This window comes from Ostrinia nubilalis, chromosome 23 (assembly GCF_963855985.1).
Source record: "Ostrinia nubilalis chromosome 23, ilOstNubi1.1, whole genome shotgun sequence".
NCBI lineage: Eukaryota > Metazoa > Arthropoda > Insecta > Lepidoptera > Crambidae > Ostrinia > Ostrinia nubilalis.
Genome location: NC_087110.1, coordinates 711,863 through 733,704, shown reverse-complemented (window position 1 = coordinate 733,704; position 21,842 = coordinate 711,863). Strand labels below are relative to the sequence as shown.

The 21,842-nt window shown below is 34.2% G+C and overlaps 1 protein-coding gene and 1 long non-coding RNA gene across 2 annotated transcripts in view; both read left to right on the top strand.

Annotated features, from left to right (window-relative positions):
• The window catches only part of LOC135083428 (endoplasmic reticulum metallopeptidase 1-like), a 63,263-nt gene that overhangs the window by 14,504 nt on the left and 26,917 nt on the right, over positions 1–21,842 (top strand). Inside the window, exons 4-9 of the mRNA XM_063978172.1 lie at positions 198–314; positions 2,144–2,324; positions 3,099–3,260; positions 4,266–4,393; positions 6,260–6,358; positions 6,904–7,048. Of these exons, the coding sequence (XP_063834242.1) occupies positions 198–314; positions 2,144–2,324; positions 3,099–3,260; positions 4,266–4,393; positions 6,260–6,358; positions 6,904–7,048 (832 nt within the window). The remainder of the gene's footprint in view (positions 1–197; positions 315–2,143; positions 2,325–3,098; positions 3,261–4,265; positions 4,394–6,259; positions 6,359–6,903; positions 7,049–21,842) is intronic.
• On the top strand, positions 10,614–12,406 carry LOC135083439 (uncharacterized). Its single transcript, XR_010259606.1, has 2 exons — positions 10,614–11,070; positions 11,181–12,406. It is a non-coding gene; the product is annotated as an uncharacterized LOC135083439 (long non-coding RNA).

Genomic DNA, 21,842 nt, shown 5'->3' with positions numbered 1-21,842 from the left:
CTAATAGTTACATACATACATACATTTGGGGATTGGTAAATAAAAATAAATGTTAAATGTTTGGTGGCGGTATTGAATTTATAAACACGGTTTTGGTTGGGTTGTATGTTCGTTTTACTTGTGGTGTCTTGACATAATAACAATTATATTAATCAATTAACTGACTGTGATAGTGCTATAGTAAGACCATGTTGTAGGTACCCAGTATTCTAATAATCGTACTATTAGGACTGTACCTGCTGCTCGGTTTCCTGACGCAACTCATTGAGGATGACATGCCAAGGGTGGTGCAAGAAGTCAGTATCGGCAGAGATGTGAGTTGTTATTTATGTAAAGTAAAGCCACGTTTTCACTAGGGGACATGTCGCAGAGATAAGTCGTACGACATTCACGTAGTTTGTCTCTGCAACTTTGTCCCTCGACATATGACTTGTTCACACTAGCCATTAGTGCATAGAGCATCGACAAGCGACAAGTCTCGCGACCCGTAGAATTTCGTGTCGGGCGACAGTCGCGGGACAAATGTCTCCTAGTGAAAACGCAGCTTAAATACTTTTTACTATATTAAGATATTTAAGAGATAATAATAAACTTTAAATGACGTTTTATAATGTACCTACTCTTTCTTAGAGCATTCACAGAGCAACACATGCGTTTATTTTATCTCTAAGAGCGAGTACATTATATTTATTTACACGTTTTATGCTCGGTTTCTAAAGTAAAAATTACAGCTTGAGCGTGCTCATTTTCTACTTATTATGAAAAGTTCCAAGTTCCTACTTGTTAAAAAGATAACATCAAGCCAAAAATCTCAATTCAGAAACCGGGCCTTATTAACCTCAGTTTTGGGACGAGTCGTGGGAATCTTAAAAAAGTTGCAAGTTTATTTTGACCAAACCATGGACTTTGAGTAAAACCTCAGGGTCGGTTTCAAATATACCTATTTATGTTTGGGTTCGCGAGCTAAAAAGTTTAAGAACTGCTGATCTATTGTGGTGGACTGCAGTGGACTGTATGCGTTTGTGTGTGTTCGAGAGCGCTGACCGGACGATGATGACTGCCGTTGAGAGCTTGCCCTTACTATGTCAGGCGTAGTAGGTGCTACTTGCAGGAATAAAACCACTATTTCACTTGCTGAGACTTCTCGCGTTTATTATTCGCTTCCTTTTCTCAGTTCTTGCTTCTTCAGATCACTTGTTGCTTGGAGCACTTGTTCTCTGAACTGAACATAACAACATGCCAGCTGGAGCGGTTCATTCCGTATTTATGGGGAGCGGCTATCTCCGTCCCGCTTTCACATGCTATTGCTATCCCTGTCTTCGGGAAATCCACAGTTTTTGCTAATTTTCTCCAACTGGCAGGTAGTTTTACAATGGTTTCTTATTTTCTACAGATGCGTAATTAAATTATCTACATTATACAAAAAGTTTCATCTCAAAATTCCCAAAATTGGCGAAGTTATTGACAAAAAACCTAAAACGGCTCTCTTTACGGTATTGCCTCGCGCAACGGACCATCCGTGCAAGACAAGGACAAAACATATTGCTATCTCACGCTCTAGAATGTTCGAAGCGAGAGGTCCGATATTTCCGTCTCGTTTCTTCTCTATTTTTTCCTGAACATTCTAGATTTTCCAGAAAAGTGTGAAAGAGAAGCTATTTTGTGGAAGTGAGAGATCAGACAATGCAAGAAAGAGGCCTACCGAGTGAGTAAGCGAGAGAGCCTGATGGTTTTCGCTACGGTATTGCCTTTTTGGCGAAAATTTCATGTTCATTTTCTTAATTACGAAACAGATTAATTAGTTAATTTGAACTAATTGACATGATGTTGCTAACATTAATTCTGACTCTCTTTGACGTTGCTAACATCTATTTTAACATAATGCTATCAATGGACATATAAGTTCCTATTTTATTTCTTCTAAACCTTCTTACCTATTAACTAATAATAATATATTAATTTTCATTAGCGTAATTAGCGTAAGCCCGTACAAGGCATCCACTTAAAATCAGTGTACCGCTAATGCTATGCAGTCAAGATGATACCGAGTGGGTGACCTTTTTGGCAACATTTTTTTCTGGTGATGTATTTGTAAAATGTGTTACTTTGTTATCAATCAAGTTTCCTTTACTTTTCTTTCCAGGATTGGCAGACGTTCAGCGAAGAATCAGCCCAGCGTTACCTGACCCAGATCCTTGGAGGTCAGCCGCGCGTGGCCGGGACCGAGTTCCACCTGCAGAAGACCAGGGATCTCTTGGATCTTCTGAATGGAGTGGCGGCGCAGGCGCGACTGACTGTGAAGACTGATTGGCAGTTGGTCACTGGTGAGTGAGATATAATGCATCAAGGAATTTCCATGATTTCTGTGGTCAGGTCAGGTCAAAGTGAACGCAGCCCGCATCATGATGAACAACAGTGTCCGTCAGAATCGGTCAGCGGTCCGGGCAAATAATCGATATGGCAATAACTCAAGCAAATAAGCATAAGCAGTGCGGTTTGCTTTCTTTGTTCGTGTTAGATCGCATCAATACATTAAAGTCGTTTAAAAATGTAAATAGATCAACACAATGTTGTTTGTACATGATACGGGCTATTACTTTGACCTGAACCCAAAACACCCTTAGGGATTAACCCCCACAGGATAGTGGGGGCAAATCCCACAACTCTTCAATAAAAGTAATTTATTTGCTACAAATAGGCTTTTAAAAACCCCTTTTACACGTCCCCGTATTAGTATAAAATAAATAGATTCTAATAAATAAATTAATCTCCCCTGCCCTTTTGTCCCTGTGTCTTGAGAGTCCTCCCCTGGCCTACCTGGAAGTCTTTAAATAGACTTCGGACGCAGGTTGGCCGTAGTAAGGACAATCTGGTCAGGTGGGGATTCTTGGATGGCTCAAACTTAGAGTGCACGTGTGGTTTTGTTCCCCAGTCGACGAAGCACATGATGTCGTGCCCTGCGTGCCCAAACAACTGCAAAATTTAATGAAGGCTACTGACAACGCCATTCTTGTGGCGGAGTTTTGGGCCGATATTGTGTAGGTTTGTTGTCGACACGACAAGAAGAAGAAGAATAAATTCATGTTTTTTAATTCCAGGCGACTACTTCCTAAACTTCAGCGTGCCTTTCGTGAACTACTACCAAAACGTGTCCAACATCGTCGCGCTCCTCGAAGGCGAAACTGGGTTCCACAGCAACGGCACCCTGGGCCCGGCCCTGCTGCTCAACTGCCACTACGACTCCGTGCCTTTTGCTCAAGGTAATAAGGTTGCTTTTTATTTAAAACTAGCGGCCGCTACACCAAATTAAAGCTTAATACTAGTACTTCATTTCATCTACGACTCGGTGCCTTTTGCTCAAGGTAATAAGGTTTATTTTTATTTAAAACCAGCGGCCGCCAAATTAAAGCTTAATACTAAAGCCCAGTCCGTGAGCACGTAGAATTTTGTCCAATGACCCCAAGCTACCCATCCTTATCGCTCGCGCGTAATTATGTTGCTGTCGCGCTCGCACACTCACTGCGGGCGCCTGCGACAGTCGCGACAGCAATATAATTACGCGCGAGCGATAAGGATGGGTAGCTTGGGGTCATTGGACAAAATTGTACGTGCTCACAGACCAGACTATAGTTCTTCATTTCATCTACGACTCGGTGCCTTTTGCTCAAGGTAATAAGTTTGCTTTTTATTTAAAACTAGCGGCCGCCCGCGACTTCGTACGTGTGGACCCCGTTTTACCCCCTTGGGGTGGAGTTTCGTAAAATCCTTTCTTAGCGGATGCCAACGTCATAACATTTATTTATTTATTTAAACTTTTAGCACACATACAAACAATGCACTGTGGCGGACTTAATGCCGGATGGCATTCTCTGCCAGACAATCACGGGTCATGCAGAAAGAGTAAGGCGGTGCAAAAAAATAATATCTACCTGCATGCCGTTCAGCCCGGTCCGTCCAGTGGTTTGGGCTGTGCGTTGATAGATCACTATGTCAGTCAGTCACCTTTGAGTTATATATATTTAGACTAGCTTTCCGCCCGCGGCTTCGCCCGCGTGTAATTTTATCTGTCACAGAAAACCTTTATCGCGCGCTTCCCTGTTTCAAAAACCGGGATAAAAACTATCCTATGTCCTTTCCCGGGACTCAAACTATCTCCCTGCCAAATTTCATCAAAATAGGTTCAGTGGTTTAGGCGTGAAAGCGAGACAGACAGACAGAGTTACTTTCGCATTTATAATATTAGTATAGATTTTTGTTGGTTACAGGGGCATCAGACAACGGTGTGTTTTGCGCGGTAATGGTGGAAGTGCTAAGCCGACTGTCCCGAAGAACCACGAAGTTCAAACACAATATTTTGTTCTTATTCAATGGAGCTGAAGAAAACCCGTTGCAGGTATGTTTATGTCGGATAAGTATCAGTTATGTTTACCTAGTTGTCATTCTGGACTCGTTATGTGAGGAAACGTTATGTCTGTCATAACTTCATAATGCGATCAGCTAGGAACTGGAATTCACTGCCTAGTCTTTCCCGAGCATTATAATCCGGGTTACTTCAAGGCGAGAGTGAATAGGCGCGTACAGGTGTGACTGAAGTCAAATACCTGCTGTATGATGCATAAAAATATAAAAGATAAATATGTGAACCAAAGTCAAGAAAAGTTGATGATTTTTAAGTGAAATTATGAAATTTTGTTGATCTGCTATTTACCTACTTATTGAAATAAATAATTTTATGGACGTGGTAGTTTTTAAAATCCAATTTATTTCAAGACGAAAGCAATCTTTCCCTTCAATCCACTCGCTATCATTGTAGTACAGTCTACAGCTACACACATTATTCCTGTACGGCTAGCACGAAAAACTTTCGAGTTCGAATCGTTTGCGTATTCGACAAAATTCGATACTCAACCATCGAATTAAACGATAACATGACAATTTATATTCTCAAAATAAGTTTTGTGCATCCATTTCTCATACTAAGTTCACTTTACGACACGTTCCCAAGGGCGCTGTTGCAGTTTTCGTACTAAATCTTTTGATTGCGATTCAAATACGCAAACGACTCGAACTGGAAAGTTTTTAGTAGAGATGAAACGGATAGTTGTTTGGCCGGATACCGGATACCGGATATCCGGCCAGCTGCTAGGCCGGATAGCCGGATATCCGGCGGCCGGATAATTGGCTAATTGTCTCGTTGCATGTAGTGACGAGTTAAGGTGCTTCGAACGCGATAGTAGGTCTATTAGTAGACTAGACTAGTCAACTTTCGAAAATCGAATCAGTCCGAATAGAATGTCAGATTTTGCCACTTGTCTAGGGGGCAGATCAATTCGGGCGATTTTGGTTGCCATCGTGAGTGTGTGATTGAATAAAAGATTGTGTGCGAAAAGGACATCATTCACGATCCATACATTTTTGGTCCAAAATCAAATGTACCGGCCAACAAAAAAAAGTGCTGTATTCTGACATAACACGTCCGCCTTAGCATTTGTCACTTTGGCACCAAAGCCATACCAAGCCATATAAAAATGCCATGTTTTGGCAAGATTCACTCACAACTTCATTTGTTTTAGTAAATATTAAAAAGACAGACTTTTAGAACTCGAATACTACGATGCAAAGTCGTGCTACAGCTTTGGTGCCATAGTAACAAATGCTAAGGCGGACGTGTTCTATCAGAATACAGCACTTTTATTTTTTGGCCGGCACTTTTGATTTTGTATCAAAATGGACGATGTCCTTAAATTAGTCTACTTGCTGCGTCATCTGACTGAACTGCATCATGACATCAGACCATAAGTGAAAAAAAGATCGCCTATTTTATCTGGCAATATTTCGACTTAACAGATATTTACTATTATGTATTCGTCATTAGAGTGAATAGCCCAGAAAAAGAAATTAGTGTTTTAAAGGCCTTAATATGGCTTTTTGTAACTTTTTGGACTTTAAATAAAAGCCGTCATTATTATAAGCCATTTTATTGATGTTACCTCAAAGATTAATGTATTTCATTTTATTAATAGGAAATTGTCGTAGTTTTTTAATATCCGGTATCCGGCCGGATAGTGAGTTACTATCCGGTATCCGGCCGGATAGTAAATTTAGGCCGGATATCCGGCCTACCGGATAGTTACCGGATATCCGTTTCATCTCTAGTTTTTAGTGCTAACACACTGTTAGTTGCAAAATAACATAAACTTGACATGCAGCCGTCTGTACAAAAGCATATCAGATAGTAATACGGATAAATCTTCCGCAGGGCAGTCACGCGTTCTTACACCACCCGTGGTCGAAGGCCGTGACGGCCGTGGTCAACCTGGACGCAGCTGGAATGAATGGGAAGCCCTCGGTCTTTCAGGTAAGCCAATGAGAGCTATCGTTTTCTATACTTAACAGTTGGTACCACTGATGAGTGACGGTAACGTCAACTTCTGAGCGCTAAATAGATCTCAATACATTATTGCTTCACCACATTAGCATTTAGGTCTTACAATACAATAATACAATTTAGGTCTCATCAATCTTTTGTATTTTTTTACACTTCATAAGCGTATATTTCAAGAAAAAGGAGCTTAACACTTTCCCGGACAGTAACCCAGACAATAGAAGTTTAATTGTTATGACGGCTATAGTATAGCAATTCACTGTCCAGGAAAGTGTTAGCTAGTAGTTACTTACCTTTTCACGCTGAAACCACTAAATCAATTTGGATAAGATATGGTGTCAACCTGTTTGTTGACGTTCACTGCTGAGCAAATTGGAGTGTCTCGGTCGTCTGGGGCGTATCTAGGGTCATATTTCCGGACTTTCAAATGGAAGCAAAAAGCGCGTGTTTGCGATTTTATTATCATAAAGTATGTAAATTTATGGGCACTAGGCCTTTATTTGTATTCGTATGTTTAGGTAACGGACCCGCGTATCCTTCGGGCCTACGAGCGAGGAACACCGCGTCCGTCTGCTCAAGCCGTGGGCGAGTTCTTATTTACATCGGGAATCATCCCGTCCGACACTGACTTCCGCATATGGAGGGACTTCGGGGACATACAGGGTGAGTCCGTCACTTTAAAAACACAGTACAGGTAAAGTCTGGTCCGTGAGCACGTAGAATTTTGTCCAATGACCCCAAGCTACGCATCCTTATCGCTCGCGCGTAATTATGTTGCTGTCGCGCTCGCACACTCACGCGGCGCGCGTCGCACAGTCGCGACAGCAATATAATTACGCGCGAGCGATAAGGATGGGTAGCTTGGGGTCATTGGACAAAATTCTACGTGCTCACGGACCAGACTTTAGGATAAAAAGATTAAGAGAAATGTAGAGGCCCCTTAAGAGCTAAATATTTGACGATTTGTAAGTACTATTTAAGCGTAGACGCAGACCACCGATTTTTTGTCGGCCGATAGTTTAGTCGGGCAGTTGATCAGTATGGGCAATTGATTTTTCATACCAATTAGAATCGGGTCTAACTATCAGCCGAAAAAAATCGGTGGTCTGCACCTAGGCTAAATAAGTCTATACAAATAAAGAAACTTTGACAGTACACAGGACGAGTGTGTCAATAAATTACATAAATAATATTTAGACTTATACAACGTGTCCCAAAATTTAAGGATAAGCCGACGCCACAGGATGGACATAGTCATGACTACTTTAGGAAAAATAAGGAAAAAAATCTATCTCAATTATTTTTTAACTTACACAATAAATTATGAAATTCGACGAAAATTGACATCCCTTATGGTATTTTACAATACCACGACCACAATTTTTCAAATATTACTGTTTTTCTGTTTATATTGGCAACTTAAGTAGTGCTGATGTTCACCCCAACTCTTAAAACCCCCAGAATCCTTGCAGTTTTTTTCACAAAAGTTAATAAAAATATGTTATTTCCTTAACATTTTCAACGATTTTTACTTTCACTCCACTTTGACTCATCGTTTTGTAAAAAAAAAAGTATGAACACTACTGCAGCAAGTTTTTTATCTGGGGGCACGGCAGTGCCCCCACCAAGTCGAGCAAAAAAGCGGCACGGCCGTACCATCCTTTTCTCGAAGCAATTCAGGCCATTTTCGACCGCCTGTAACTTCGTTGTGGATAAAACTAGAAGGCTGAATTTTCATTAGCTATGCAGGCATTGTAAAGACACGGTATATTTAAAATTTCATTCAATTTGAACCAGTAGTTTAAGAATTATAACGGGTCAAAGTTACTTAATTTTGTCACTCACTGACTCACTGACTGACTCACCGATCATCAAAATTCTAAGGCACTTCTAGCAGACCTAGAAGCTTCAAATTTGGAATATAAGTAGTGTTTGGTGTATGAATCAAGGAAAAACTAAAATATTTGGGGGCACGGTAGTGCAACCGCCAAGTCGAGTAAAATTTTTCAATTTCGGTCCAGTTTTCTAGATACATAACTGCTGTCTACAAAATACAAAAAGAAATGATATTTGGGGGCACGGTAGTGCAACCGCCAAGTCGAGTAAATTTTTTCAATTTCGGTCCAGTTTTCTAGATACATAACTGCTGTCTACAAAATACAAAAAGAAATGAGATCCCATCAAAAACAATACTTGTCAAAAAAACCAAGTCTCGCAACTCAGTTGGTCTACGGTAAAAAGTTGTGAGATCCATGTAATACCAAGTCCAGGCCAGGAAATCTTTAACGTTTTACATAAATATATTGACTTGACCATCGCATGAAAACACGTGTAAATTAAATTATTTAGTGCGATGGCCAAGTCAATATATTTATGTAAAACGTTAAAGATTTCCTGGCCTGGACTTGGTATTACATGGATCTCACAACTTTTTACCGTAGAACAACTGAGTTGCGAGACTTGGTTTTTTTGACAAGTATTGTTTTTGATGGGATAAAGTTGACGCAACTATCCCAGATTCCAAAATGGTATAATACTCTAAGAAACCTAGTCGCAAAAAAGATTTGCGTACCATTTTTACAAGCACTTCGCTTGTTAGTTAGTATGGGATAAATCTTGCAACTGAATTTAAAACCAGTTCTCCTCAACCAATTGAGCTGAAATTTGGTATACTTGTGTAAGTATGATGACAATGCAATATTATGGTACCATTGAGCTGGATGGAGTCTGGAGGTGGAGATAAATGTATCTTACACATTTATCTCTAAAGAATGAATCTAATCTAGATAGAGAAACACGGGTCTCAACGCGCCATTTTTTACATGGGTTACATATGTATTCACGGCTTGACGTTTCGGCTCCTATGCTGCAATCGTGGTCACAAGCAGACCTTTAAAATTTTACACCTTATCTAGCTTACATTCAGGGTTCGAGGATATACAGTGTGAGTCACGTTAAAGTGTACATATGAAAATAGATGAAACTAGACCTATTTTTATCGACAAAAAAGAGGTCAAAAAATTTTTGAGATTTTTTTTTAATTTTTTATAGAATTTTTTTTCTTCCAATTACTTATTGTAAAGAAAACGTAATAACTTTTAAACTAAGCGGTATATCCTGATAAAATAAAAACTGTAATAATGCTAAATAACAGGCGATACTAAAAAAATACATACAATACACAAAAAATGCCATCAAGTAATAAAAAATGATACTTTTTGAAAAAAATTGCTTAAAAATTCGTGCTTTTTTGGTTATTTGATCAATTTCTCCAAAAAATGCCCCTATAACAGGTGGTTTTTATTGTTGTGTATTATTCTCTATCGTATTACCTTTGTAAAACCAAAAATTGCATGTCTCTATCCCTATCACAACATTTGCTATGATAGTTTGAACAAAGGCCTACCACAACATTATTCTCCTCTACAGGTAGGGACAATTTTAATTTTAACTAAAATGCTTATTTTACTTCGAAATCTTTTGTTTTTACTTGAAATCTAACTTGTCTTTATCAAAATTACAAATCTAGAGCCATTTTCAGTTTCGTTGTTAACGAAGCGTTGAATGGCGCGCCCGGAGAGGCTTAGTTCAAACGATCATAGCAAATGTTGTGATAGGGATAAAGACATGCAATTTTTGGTTTTACAAAGGTAATGCAATAGAGAATAATACAAAACAATAAAAACCACCTATTATAGGGGCATTTTTCGGAGAAATTTATCAAATAACCAAAAAAACACGAATTTTTAAGCAGATTTTTTTCAAAAAGTATCATTTTTTATTATTTGTTGGCATTTTTTGTGTATTTTATGTATTTTTTTAGTATCGCCTGTTATTTAGCATTATTACTGTTTTCATTTTATCAGGATATACTGCTTAGTTTAAAAGTTATTACGTTTTCTTTACAATAAGTAATTGGAAGAAAAAAAATTCTATAAAAAATTTAAAAAAAATCTCAAAAAAATTTTGACCACTTTTTTGTCGATAAAAATAAGTCTAGTTTCATCTATTTTCATATGTACACTTTAACGTGACTCACACTGTATATCAAGGAATATATATCAAGCTTTTTTTCATGATATATATATCAAGCGGTTTTGATGATATATATCAACTTTTAAAATTTGTTACTGTATTTGTACTTTTTGACAGATTTTTATTTTTTTGAGTTGATTTTGCCGTATTTCAAAGATATTCTATGAGTAGTAGGGATTCGAGAGTTCTGGCTCACCCAACTCTGGCTCACCTAAATCCGAAACTCCGGGGGCTAAAAAAAAAAAAAAAAAAAAAAAAAAAAAAAAAAAAAAAAAAAAAAAAGGTTTAGGGGGTCACTTGGAGCGATTGCACGCATCCCCAGCTTCGTATCTGCAACGGATCCGGAGATAAACATCCGCGAATGTGTGTCCTACTTTATTTGTTAATTATTCCTTCATTAATTACCAACAACTAATGACTCCATTATTGTATGACTCACCACATTATATTCCAAAACCAGTAACATAACATCTACCACATTCCAAGACAAGTTACTATTAACTAATAATATCTATTAAAAATCCATTGCTAAATTGACATTACTGGTATAAATACCCATATACATCACTACTTTCTTCACACTTCTTCCTCTGAATTCGTATTCAATACCTATCAACACACAAGACTCAATAACATCCATAACTATGGAGGTAAGTAACACATTAATAATCATTTTACTATAATGTTCTTCAATCTACATTTTTGTTTAATTTTCTTAAGTAATATCTTTTTTATACTAACGTTGCATATCTTTCCTTAGTTACAGATTCCTGAATCCGAATGTAATGTTGCATTCGATGAAAATACATTTAAAAACTACTACTTCCCTTTGTCTGATGAAGATGAGATTCCTCCATACCAACAAAGTTCAAGTTCAAGCAAGAGAACAAACAATGAATCCATTGACGAATTCTTCACCACACCAAACAAGAAAGCTAAAACAAAAAAGTCCTCGACAGTGGGACGTCCGAATCCAAATATTGATTCTATATCCTATGTTTCATCTAACGCGGATGATGGATCAAAAGCGACGCACTTAATTAAAGTTGAAATTTATGAATTAAAAAAAATTGAAAACATAGAGCCATCTGAACAATGGAAACATGCGGATGTACGTGTGAAATATTTCACAAAACCAACAAACGATTCCATACATAGAAAAACTCGACAATTAGTTTACGATATAACAAAGAGCATATCGAATGCACCGGGGTGCCAAAAATATACGGTAAGCAATAAAAAATAAAAATGCTTTGAGATTCCTCCATACCAACAAAGTTCAAGCAAGAGAACAAACAATGAATCCATTGACGAATTCTTCACCACACCAAACAAGAAAGCTAAAACAAAAAAGTCCTCGATAGTGGGAACGTCCGAATCTGAATATTGATTCCATATCCTATGTTTCATCTAACGCGGATGATGGATCGAAAACAACGCACTTAATTAAAGTTGAAATTTATGAATTTAAAAAATTGAAAACATAGACAAATCAGAGCAATGGAAACATGCGGATGTACGTGTGAAATATTTCACAAAACCAACAAACGATTCAATACATAGAAAAACTCGACAATTAGTTTACGAAATAACAAAGAGCATATCGAATGCACCGGGGTGCCAAAAATATACGGTAAGCAATAAAAAATAAAAATGCTTTGAGATTCCTCCATACCAACAAAGTTCAAGTAAGAGAACAAACAATGAATTCATTGACGAATTCTTCACCACACCAAACAAGAAAGCTAAAACAAAAATGTCCTCGACAGTGGAACGTCCGAATCCGATTATTGAATCCATATCCTATGTTTCATCTAGCGCGGATGATGGATCGAAAGCAACACACTTAAATAAAGATGAAATTTATGATTTAAAAAAAATTAAAACATATGAAATATTATACAAAACTAACTTTTTAAGTAATTTTAAGTTTTCTTGTAAATGTAATATAAAATCGTTTATTGAATAAAAAACACTTTTTAAGCATTTTCTTGTTTCCTTTATCTTTTCCCTTTGGTTTTTTGTTCCTTAGCAGATAGGTTACACAAATAAAAGTCATAGTAAATTTTTATACATATTTTTTATTATTACATACATTTTTAACATTATAAAATTACATCATAAAGGACTTAAACATTTCTTTTAACAATATATCATTATTTATCAAATTGTTACTAAACATTTCTATAAAATCTCTTAAACTCATTCCTCTTAACTTAAAATATAAGTAAAGCAAACAATATTCACCACAAACAGATGAAAATATGCTTTGTATAGGCTTATTGTTATAGATATACCAGTTTGTATTTCTTCTTAAAAATGCTAAATGATAACCATCAGGTTTACGACCAAAGCTATCAAAATATTCACCAATACCATCTGTATTTACGTATATTGCTACCCAATGTGATCCAGGTTCAGTATCGGAGTCAAGATTACTGATCATGTAAACAGGTGTTGTTACATGAATTGGTATTCTATTCGCAGCAAACACATTAAATTCTAAGGAATGATATATTTTTTTCATGTATTTTTGAATTTGTAAAGTATCCATGATAGTAATAACAATATGTACGTAGTCCTACACACTCTAAATTTAACTACTAAAATCTACAGTAACATTCCTGTTTTTATCAATTTCAATAATATTATCAAATTCAGCATATACCATACAGTTAACAGTTTGTGTGAGAGCTGTTTCAAATCGAACTTCTAATCGAACACTACCATGTCGTATAAGATTCCAGTGAGCAGTTGAATTTGCTGATAAGTCTGGAGTTAAGTCAAAAGCCATTAGACAGTAACCATTCGCATAATTATCTCTAGAAATTCCGTTTCCATCATTCAAGAAATGGATTCCAGTTCCAGAAAACAAAGTATGGTATGTTGAAGTAAACAAATTGTTATGAAATGCTGGCTGGAGGGCTTTAGATGGAATTTGCATACCATCAATATATAAACTGAACGTGTTTATACTGTAATTATAAAAATCATACGGATTTTTTGTAAGAATACCATTGAATGCCGTATTGTCTACGAATCCAATTACACATCTTTTTGGTACTTGTCCAAGGAAAACATTATCAAGAGTTTTACCTTGAATCCCTGATGGAATAGTTAAAACTTTTACTTCAGCTCTAGTTATAGGATATTTGGCAGTAGTTGATGCTAAAACTTTTTGATGAGCAAGCAAAACAGATGGATTTATACGAGCTTTTCGTATCATAAGTGTTGCATCTACAATAGAAACTTTTAGTTTTACATCATTAGATGAACACATCAAATTAAACGCATCACGAGATCTTACTAACTTTACACACATTTCAACACCATTTATTAAAAATTTCTCTTGATTGAATATATCACCATGTAAATGTCCTATCATTTCTACTTCCTTGCTTTCTTTAACGAGGTTTTGTCTTTTCATGAATCCTTTGTTTGAATCATCCGTTGAATTCATGTTTCCAGCAGTATCTTCATACCAAAGTCCACAAGTAAGATGTGATTGTTTAGCTGGTTGAGCATAGTTTAGTAACGTTTCAATATATGCACGATAACCATAAGTATTATTTGGTGGTGAAACAAGTTTTTGATTTAAATAGACATCTAACTGACTAAATAGTGAGTGAAGCCAATTATTTACAGGAGCCACTGTAGTTGTAGACAACAAAGGTGTTAAGTCCTGATTTAGAATTTTTGCTTTTATATGTATTAAGGTATGTGACAAATCAATGTAATCATCACCAGTCCCTGGGATTTGAAATTCTATAGGTCCATCATCACTTAGAGATGAAATTGGTTTATAGTGTATCCATTGTCCATTTTCAATACTAGTTTGAGTAGCCGGCAACGCAAATAAATCTAATTCAGACTTTATACATTCACAAGAATGATTATGTAAAAATGACATATTGTAAACTAGGAAAATATATCTTCAATGTAATTATTTTTAGTAGTCTTCTTTCCTTTTTTTAATGTTCTCAGTTTTGAATGTTGTGATCGACTGATACTTTTTAGTTGTTGACTTTTTCTTTTATATCCTGAGCCTCTCATTACACGATCTAATTTATCATCAGCTTTCCTTTTTAAGTTAGAAGTCGCTTCCTTGAGACGATCTCTGATTGATTCATCAAGTGGTTTAGTCTGTGTCATATCGGACAAGAGCCCAACACCTGCATTTAATGCTTCTTTACCGATGACTTTAGCTCCATTTGATAGAAGAGGCAAAACAGATCGAAATAATCCACCTAAAAAACTTCCAATACCATGTCCACGTTGATGTGATGCACCTTTATAAATTACCCCTACACCAGACCCAGCTTGATGTGTATAGTAATGTTCATAAGGACAAATATTGTTATTATATTTTGAATACATTATTATTTTCGTATGAAATGTAGTTTAACGCAAGTCGTTCCAAATTGAAATGGAACATTTGCTCCAGTGTTCGTTCTTATATCTATTTCAATTGTATCAAATTCTCTTCGCATAACAGGTACATAATGTGGTGGAGAAAAAATTTGCATTCTGTTTGACCCATATGTATATTTTGCAGTGTCCATTGGAACTATTCTTAATAGTGAACATATGACATCACCAACCATTTGTGGTTCAATGATATCGCAATATATGAATAATTGTGATGGTAACCCTAAGTATAAATTGGGAGGAAATCGCCCGATTTTTTTAGTAGCAACATTTGTTTCTGGATCAAATCCGAACTGAAGACTTAACTTTGGTGAAAATTTTAAAGATATCAGTTTTTTATCTTCATGGGTTACAGTTATATGTTTTGATATTTTATCATGTCTTAATTTAAAAGATTCTCTAGAATTAACAGTAGATACAATATCATCGATATTATCATAACTGTATGGTGGTATTTGACTTTTGTATGTTACAATTGATTCATTCATTTCATCACCTGGAACTTTCATTCTTTTGGTAATGAATATAACGTTTTCTTGGTTTTGAACAGTAAACATAGTACATGGATATTGAAATTCTACAAGTCCAACTGACCATTCTCCATCTAGTTTAATTGATTTTGGTAACTTTGTACAAAAACTTGCTGTTTTATTTTCAGGAAAATATGTCATAGAACTGTTACTAGGTAAGGTTAAATAAAAACTGTCACCAGTCATGATTCTTCCAGGTGAGATGCTAAAATCCAACTATTAAATTTATTTGGATAACCTTTCCACTTGACTAACAATTCCTTTCTGTGACCAGAGTAACGAGAACGCACAATTTTATCTATTCTATGTTTCATATTAGAATCATATTGAACTTTTTGTAATTCTTTTTCGTAAAATGTTCCGGTAATAACTTCATTTTGTAGATCTTTCAAAGTGTATACCACACATGGAGATCTTTCTATAACTGATGTTATAATAAATATTTCATCACTCCAATTGGTTTCATAGCCTTTTTGAAAAATATGTTTATATTTTGTAATTCTAACGTAATCACCAACACAAAATTTCGGATTATATTTTGTTTTATTTTGATGTATGTTAACTTTTTTGTCAGAATATAAATTACACCAAACTGTCATTATGTTATTGGAATTTACATCACAAGGATTCATTTTTATGCTTCTATGAAAACTGTGATTATAGGAGTAAAGCAAATCTTGCAATATGTCAATATAACGAAAAGTGTCGTTATGTGTAAAGTAACGCCACATTTTCATTTTTAAAGTTCTTTGAAATCTTTCCACTATACTTGCTTTAATATCGGGGTTATTAGTAGTATAATAATTAATGTTCAGTGATTTTAAGAACATTTGAACATCTTTTGCAATAAACTCCGTTCCTTTATCTGATTGTAAATGTGTGGGAGTAACTTTCGCTTCCGCAAATATGCTAGCAAGACATTGTTTAACCGTATGGGAATTTTTTCTTTTCATAGCTCTTGCATATGCATATTTACTGAATACATCAATAACACACAAAATGTATTTATAACCATCATTATATTCATTGTAAGATCTCATATCACTTAAATCAGCTTGCCAAAGTTCGTTTAAATTAGATAAGATATATTTGTTCCTAGAAAAGCGACGTTGTACTGGTTTATGTAAGGTGTATGTTTCCTGAGATTCCAACCATTGTTTTATTTCCTTAACAGTCATTTTACTTTTCATTGCATTTTTTAATTTATTTAAACTACCATATCCAGCAGGATGAGATACATCATAGTAAATATTGTGTATTTCTAATAAGGGGTCCATTTCTGCCAGTCTATCTTCTTTTTCACTTTTTCTTTAATAATTGGACTTGAATGGGGGGTAGAAAATTCAGATTCTTTTTCTATGTTTGATTCAAATCTCTTTCCAAAGTCGGGAGTATTAGACATAACATTAATAAAGGTCGCTCTTCTTGGGTTACCTATGTAACTCAAAGGTATTCTTAACTCTTTTAAAACAGAAGCAAACTCTGCCCAACCATTAGGAGAGCTATTTTTCAGAGGTCTAATAACATCATTCAGTAAGTCTACTATGTTGCTTTTGTAAATCTCCTTTTTATTGATAAAAACAGTACCTCCTTGGTTCCAGTAAATTTTATCTTTATTTTTCATCAAAATATCTAGTAAAAGTTCGCCTTTTACTTTATACGTTTTAGGTAGAAGTTGGATTAATTGTGATTTAGTGTAATTTTCATTGATAATGTCACTGTTTTCGTCTGTCTTCGAGGTGTCTTGTTTAATTTCTGAACCCTGATCTTGATTACTCACATTTTTATTATTTTCTGATTCACCAAAAGATAGTATGGGTATTTCAAAAGGTTTTCGACCTTGACTTATAAAATACAAATATCTTTGTAATGCTTGTAAATAAAGAGACCACTTTTCTCGGTCATCGGTTTTTGTTTTTAAAACTTTATGCATTTCTTCATCCAAGCGGGACAAGTTATGAACATTGCTGTTTGTGTTATCATTTTTTAGTTTTTCTATTGCTTCAGGTTCAATTAATATCATTTTCTTGGCATTCTCCATCATGTATTTTATTTGACAATCGAATTAAATAATGCACTTAAAACAGATCCTATGATGATGGGTAAGAAAGCACCACCTCTCTGTATAATTATTTTCTTCCTTAAATTATTTTTTCCTCTAGAAATAAGTTTTCTGAGAATGTTTTTATATTTATTTAATTTTTGTTTTTCTTTATCTGGAATGGGTATTTTACCATGAATAACATTATAAATGCATTCACAAATACAATTTATTTCTTCTTGGTTACAAGATTTTAATAATGCTTTACGAAATTTCGGTTTAAGTACATGTAATGCTTTTAGAAAATCTTTATGTGTAGTAACTCGTGTAATCATTGTTATGAAATGAGATCTTTTTGTTGGTATGCACTGTATTTATATCCCTTCTTAGCAATGTAACAGATGGTGTACTCATTTGGAAATACATTTGTTTTGAAACGATACATATCTTCAGTATTTTGTTTCAAGTCAATCATTAGATAACCATGAGCTTTATTGGTGGCATCTCTATAAGCATCCTCAACAAACTTTGAGTTTTCTGGGGAAAGTTGACGACTTAGATATCGAATTTGTGTTCTATCTCGGGGATTTTTGAAGTAAATGATGTAACTTGAGTTTAATGAGATATCTCGTTGCCCTTTTCCCTGGTGAAATAAATTTTGAGTGATATAAAATACACTTAAATTTCGGTGATGACTTCCTTTGGTGAAAATATCGACAACACGACCATCAATTTCCCTCATGAGATCATCAATTATTATAAGTTGAGGTTCCTTTCCATCAAACATATTTAAATTAGGAATACCCTGATAATAATTAACATTATTGAAATTGTACAGTGGTTGCATTTCATCATAACACCACAAGATATTTTGAAATCCTACATTACACATTTGTTTGATATTTTTAATAAACCCACATACAAAATTTGATTTACCACAACCACTAGGACCAGCAACAATAGCTGTGAAAGGATGTTCAAAATGAAACATAATTAACTATGTAGGAATTAAAACGTGTACTCTGAACTAAAATTGAATGGAATATGAAATAAAAGTAAATATCATCAGTTATAAAAATAATTTTATTTCTCAATATTGATTAACAGATTATTAGACACACATCACATAAAGATACATTACTTAAATCTAGTTAACTAATTATATATTATTAAAACACTATTAAAATAACTTTATAAAATTAGGTTAGTAAATCACTTTAATGAATAATGACCCCAAGCTAATGTTTCAGTTGAGTCCGGTATAATGTAGCGCTTGGAGTCATTATATGACAAACATATTTTGTTAATTTTTTGAGTAAAAATAACATGTTTCATGGATTTAAATCGATACATTTCAGCAAGTTGAATATTTTTATCGAATAAGCAAGACTTATAATTATCAAACTTTAATTTTTTTATCACACTTTTATTAACCCCTTTGGCTTTTGATATTATTTTATTATTTACCCTCATAGCATACATTTTTGATCGTAAACCTACAAATTCAATAAATATATTACCATTATGTTCATCTTTGAAATATCCTAATTTCTTCTTATTAACTAAAGGAAAAGCATAAATGTTATCTATCTTATAGTCGGAGGTATCAAAATGGTTTTCTAGATCTGGTTTAATTTCATCATAAAAATCTCTACAAAATATCTGATAAACAAGACTGTCTGTGTCTGTATATAACAACTTTAAATTTTGGAACTTCTTCTTCATATATTTGTAGTGGAAATCATACATTATTGTTTTTGAAATATCTAATATGCTAAATCCTAAATATATGGGTTTATTAAATAAAAGTTTTGTTTTTTTTAACTGGACCGCTACTAAATTTTCCGAAAAAATTGATAAACTATGAAATTCAGGTTTCGCAATTAAACTTTGAACACCTGTTGTTTTACCATTATTTTCCCAATGTGTTAAAAGCTTCACATTAACTCTTTTTTCAATGTTTTCCATTGTCTTTCCAAATATCGAATTGTTCATTAACTTGTAAAAGTCTTTTTCGAAATCAGATGTTGCCAGTGTACGTAAATTAGTATTTAAATCTATATATTTCTTCAACCACGGACTTTGTTTGAATTTTAAAACTCGATGAACTTTTGTTAATTTTATTCCTAATTCTAAACATTGTATAAGATTTCTATAATGTATAATATATTTCTTCTTATCATCTAAATTTGGAACTAACTTTCGTTCCTTAGATTCACCAACACAAATATTTTCAGGACATAACGGAAAATCGGAATGACTATCATGAAGATAATGAGGATATTCTAAATCTACTTCTAATATGTATCCAATATCTGAAGTTATTGATACATTAAAATCAACATCATTTTTCACCCATTCAAATTGGGAAATAGGTAGATATTGGGACATTGCCCAACCATACAAATTGTTTGCATCTAAATACGTTAGATATGAAAGAGGTTCATCAACTTTAAAATTTTCCATGTAGGGATTATTAGCTTTAGCATAACGATTACTGCACTGAGATACACCACCTCTAATACCCGATTTTATGAAGGCTATTTTATCAAAATCTGTTAACAGCTCTAGTTTAGTTTGTGTAAACTTAAGCATAGCATCCCAGCTTAATCCAGGTGCAGTATAATAATGTGCAGGATCCAATCCATAAGTTTTTATACAAACATTCCTGAAATTTTCAAATATGTCACTTAAAAGCAATACATCTGTTTTTAGGTACAGGTTGGAATATTCCATCATATTCGAACATTGGAACTGAGACCAAACTTTTTTTGCATGAGTGTAGTCTTCATCAGAAATAGTTGAATCAGTTAGTGAACTATAAAAATCCTCCATTTCTGGAAGTGATGTTGAATTTAATGTTTCAAATGAAGTAATAAATTCATAAGGGAAAACACCTTTTCTTTTTAACAGATTAAAATCGTTTTCGTTGGGATATTGTTTTCGCAGTTCAATAAACTGATCATTGTTTAAATTACTCGCTAAGGAATCTAAACTACTTGATAAAAATTTAAAGGAATCGATAAATCTTAAGTTTACTTTTTGATCATTTACATGGAGAACTTTTGAAAAAGAGATATATTTTTCCTTATTTTGAGGAATTATTTGAACTTCGCCTTCGGCAAAATTTAACGCGTGAACTATAAAATGAGCATCGTAATTACTGAGATTATGTAATATAACAGGTATAAAATCAATTTTATGAAATTTTCTACTACAATTTTCATGAGATACTCCAAGAAAAGATCCCGTGTACCAATCGTGATCAATATGTTGTTCGGATATTAGAGTTTTCTCACATATGTAACACACAGTGACTTTTTCAATATATTTTTTATTTTCAAATGTGAGAGGGAGAGGTGCAGTTTGAAAACAATTTTTCCTACATATCACTTTTAAATCATCTTGAAGTTTACGTAAAAAGACATCAGAACAATTTTCTCCGCTATACGTTACATATTTTGAAAGATTATCATTATATGAACATTTAATATAATAACCAAAACTGTACACATCATGTCTCTGAATATTTGTGGTTGATGATTTATTAGGATCCACAGAACAAGAAGAAATTGGTTTTAACAATGATTCGAAGTCAGCGTAAATTACAAAAGGAACTCTCTTCTTTTTATTAAATGTATCAAAATATATTTTATCATTAGGAACATTTTTACCGAACCAATCTTTTTTAAATACGTTTGAATTGGGCAACACCGTACGAATATGTGTACAATCATTTTCCTGATGAAGAGTAAGGGCATTAGTACTAGGGAAATATAGTAAACAACCATCACATATATGGATAGCACCATTGCGTGAAGTGATCTGTCTACTGACTAGTCGAGACAAATTTTTAATATAACAGTAATGTCCATTATTCCCATTAGTAAAATAGAGTAAATTTATATGATTGGATTTTCTAGATTTCGTAAAATGTAACGGTCCAATTACATTGTGTTTTTTATTGTCATCGTTAAATTCTAAACCAAAAACATTGATACTTATATTATTTAATTTCTCTACTTTAGAAATATCTGCTAATTTAACTGGAAACTGAACCCCGTCAAATTTTAATTTATTTTCATTTTTTATATAAGAATTTACACGATCAGCGTTTTTCGATACTGGATATAATGCAGAAAGTAAAGCCCACTTCAGACATTGTACATCAGCGTTTTTAACGTTAACAATAGCCTTTTTTAATCTAATATCATGAGGTAATTCAATAAATGATGATGCATGCAAAGGATTAAATTTGTTAATATTCATGTCTAAACTAATTATATCTTTAAGACTCCATCCACTATCTTTTTTCTCAAATTCACTCACTCTATGTTCTAAAGTTTCTTTCAGTGAACTGAGAAATATATGAATATCGTCAGATTCAGAAATAATATAATTTTGTGTTTGGAAATCAAAAATA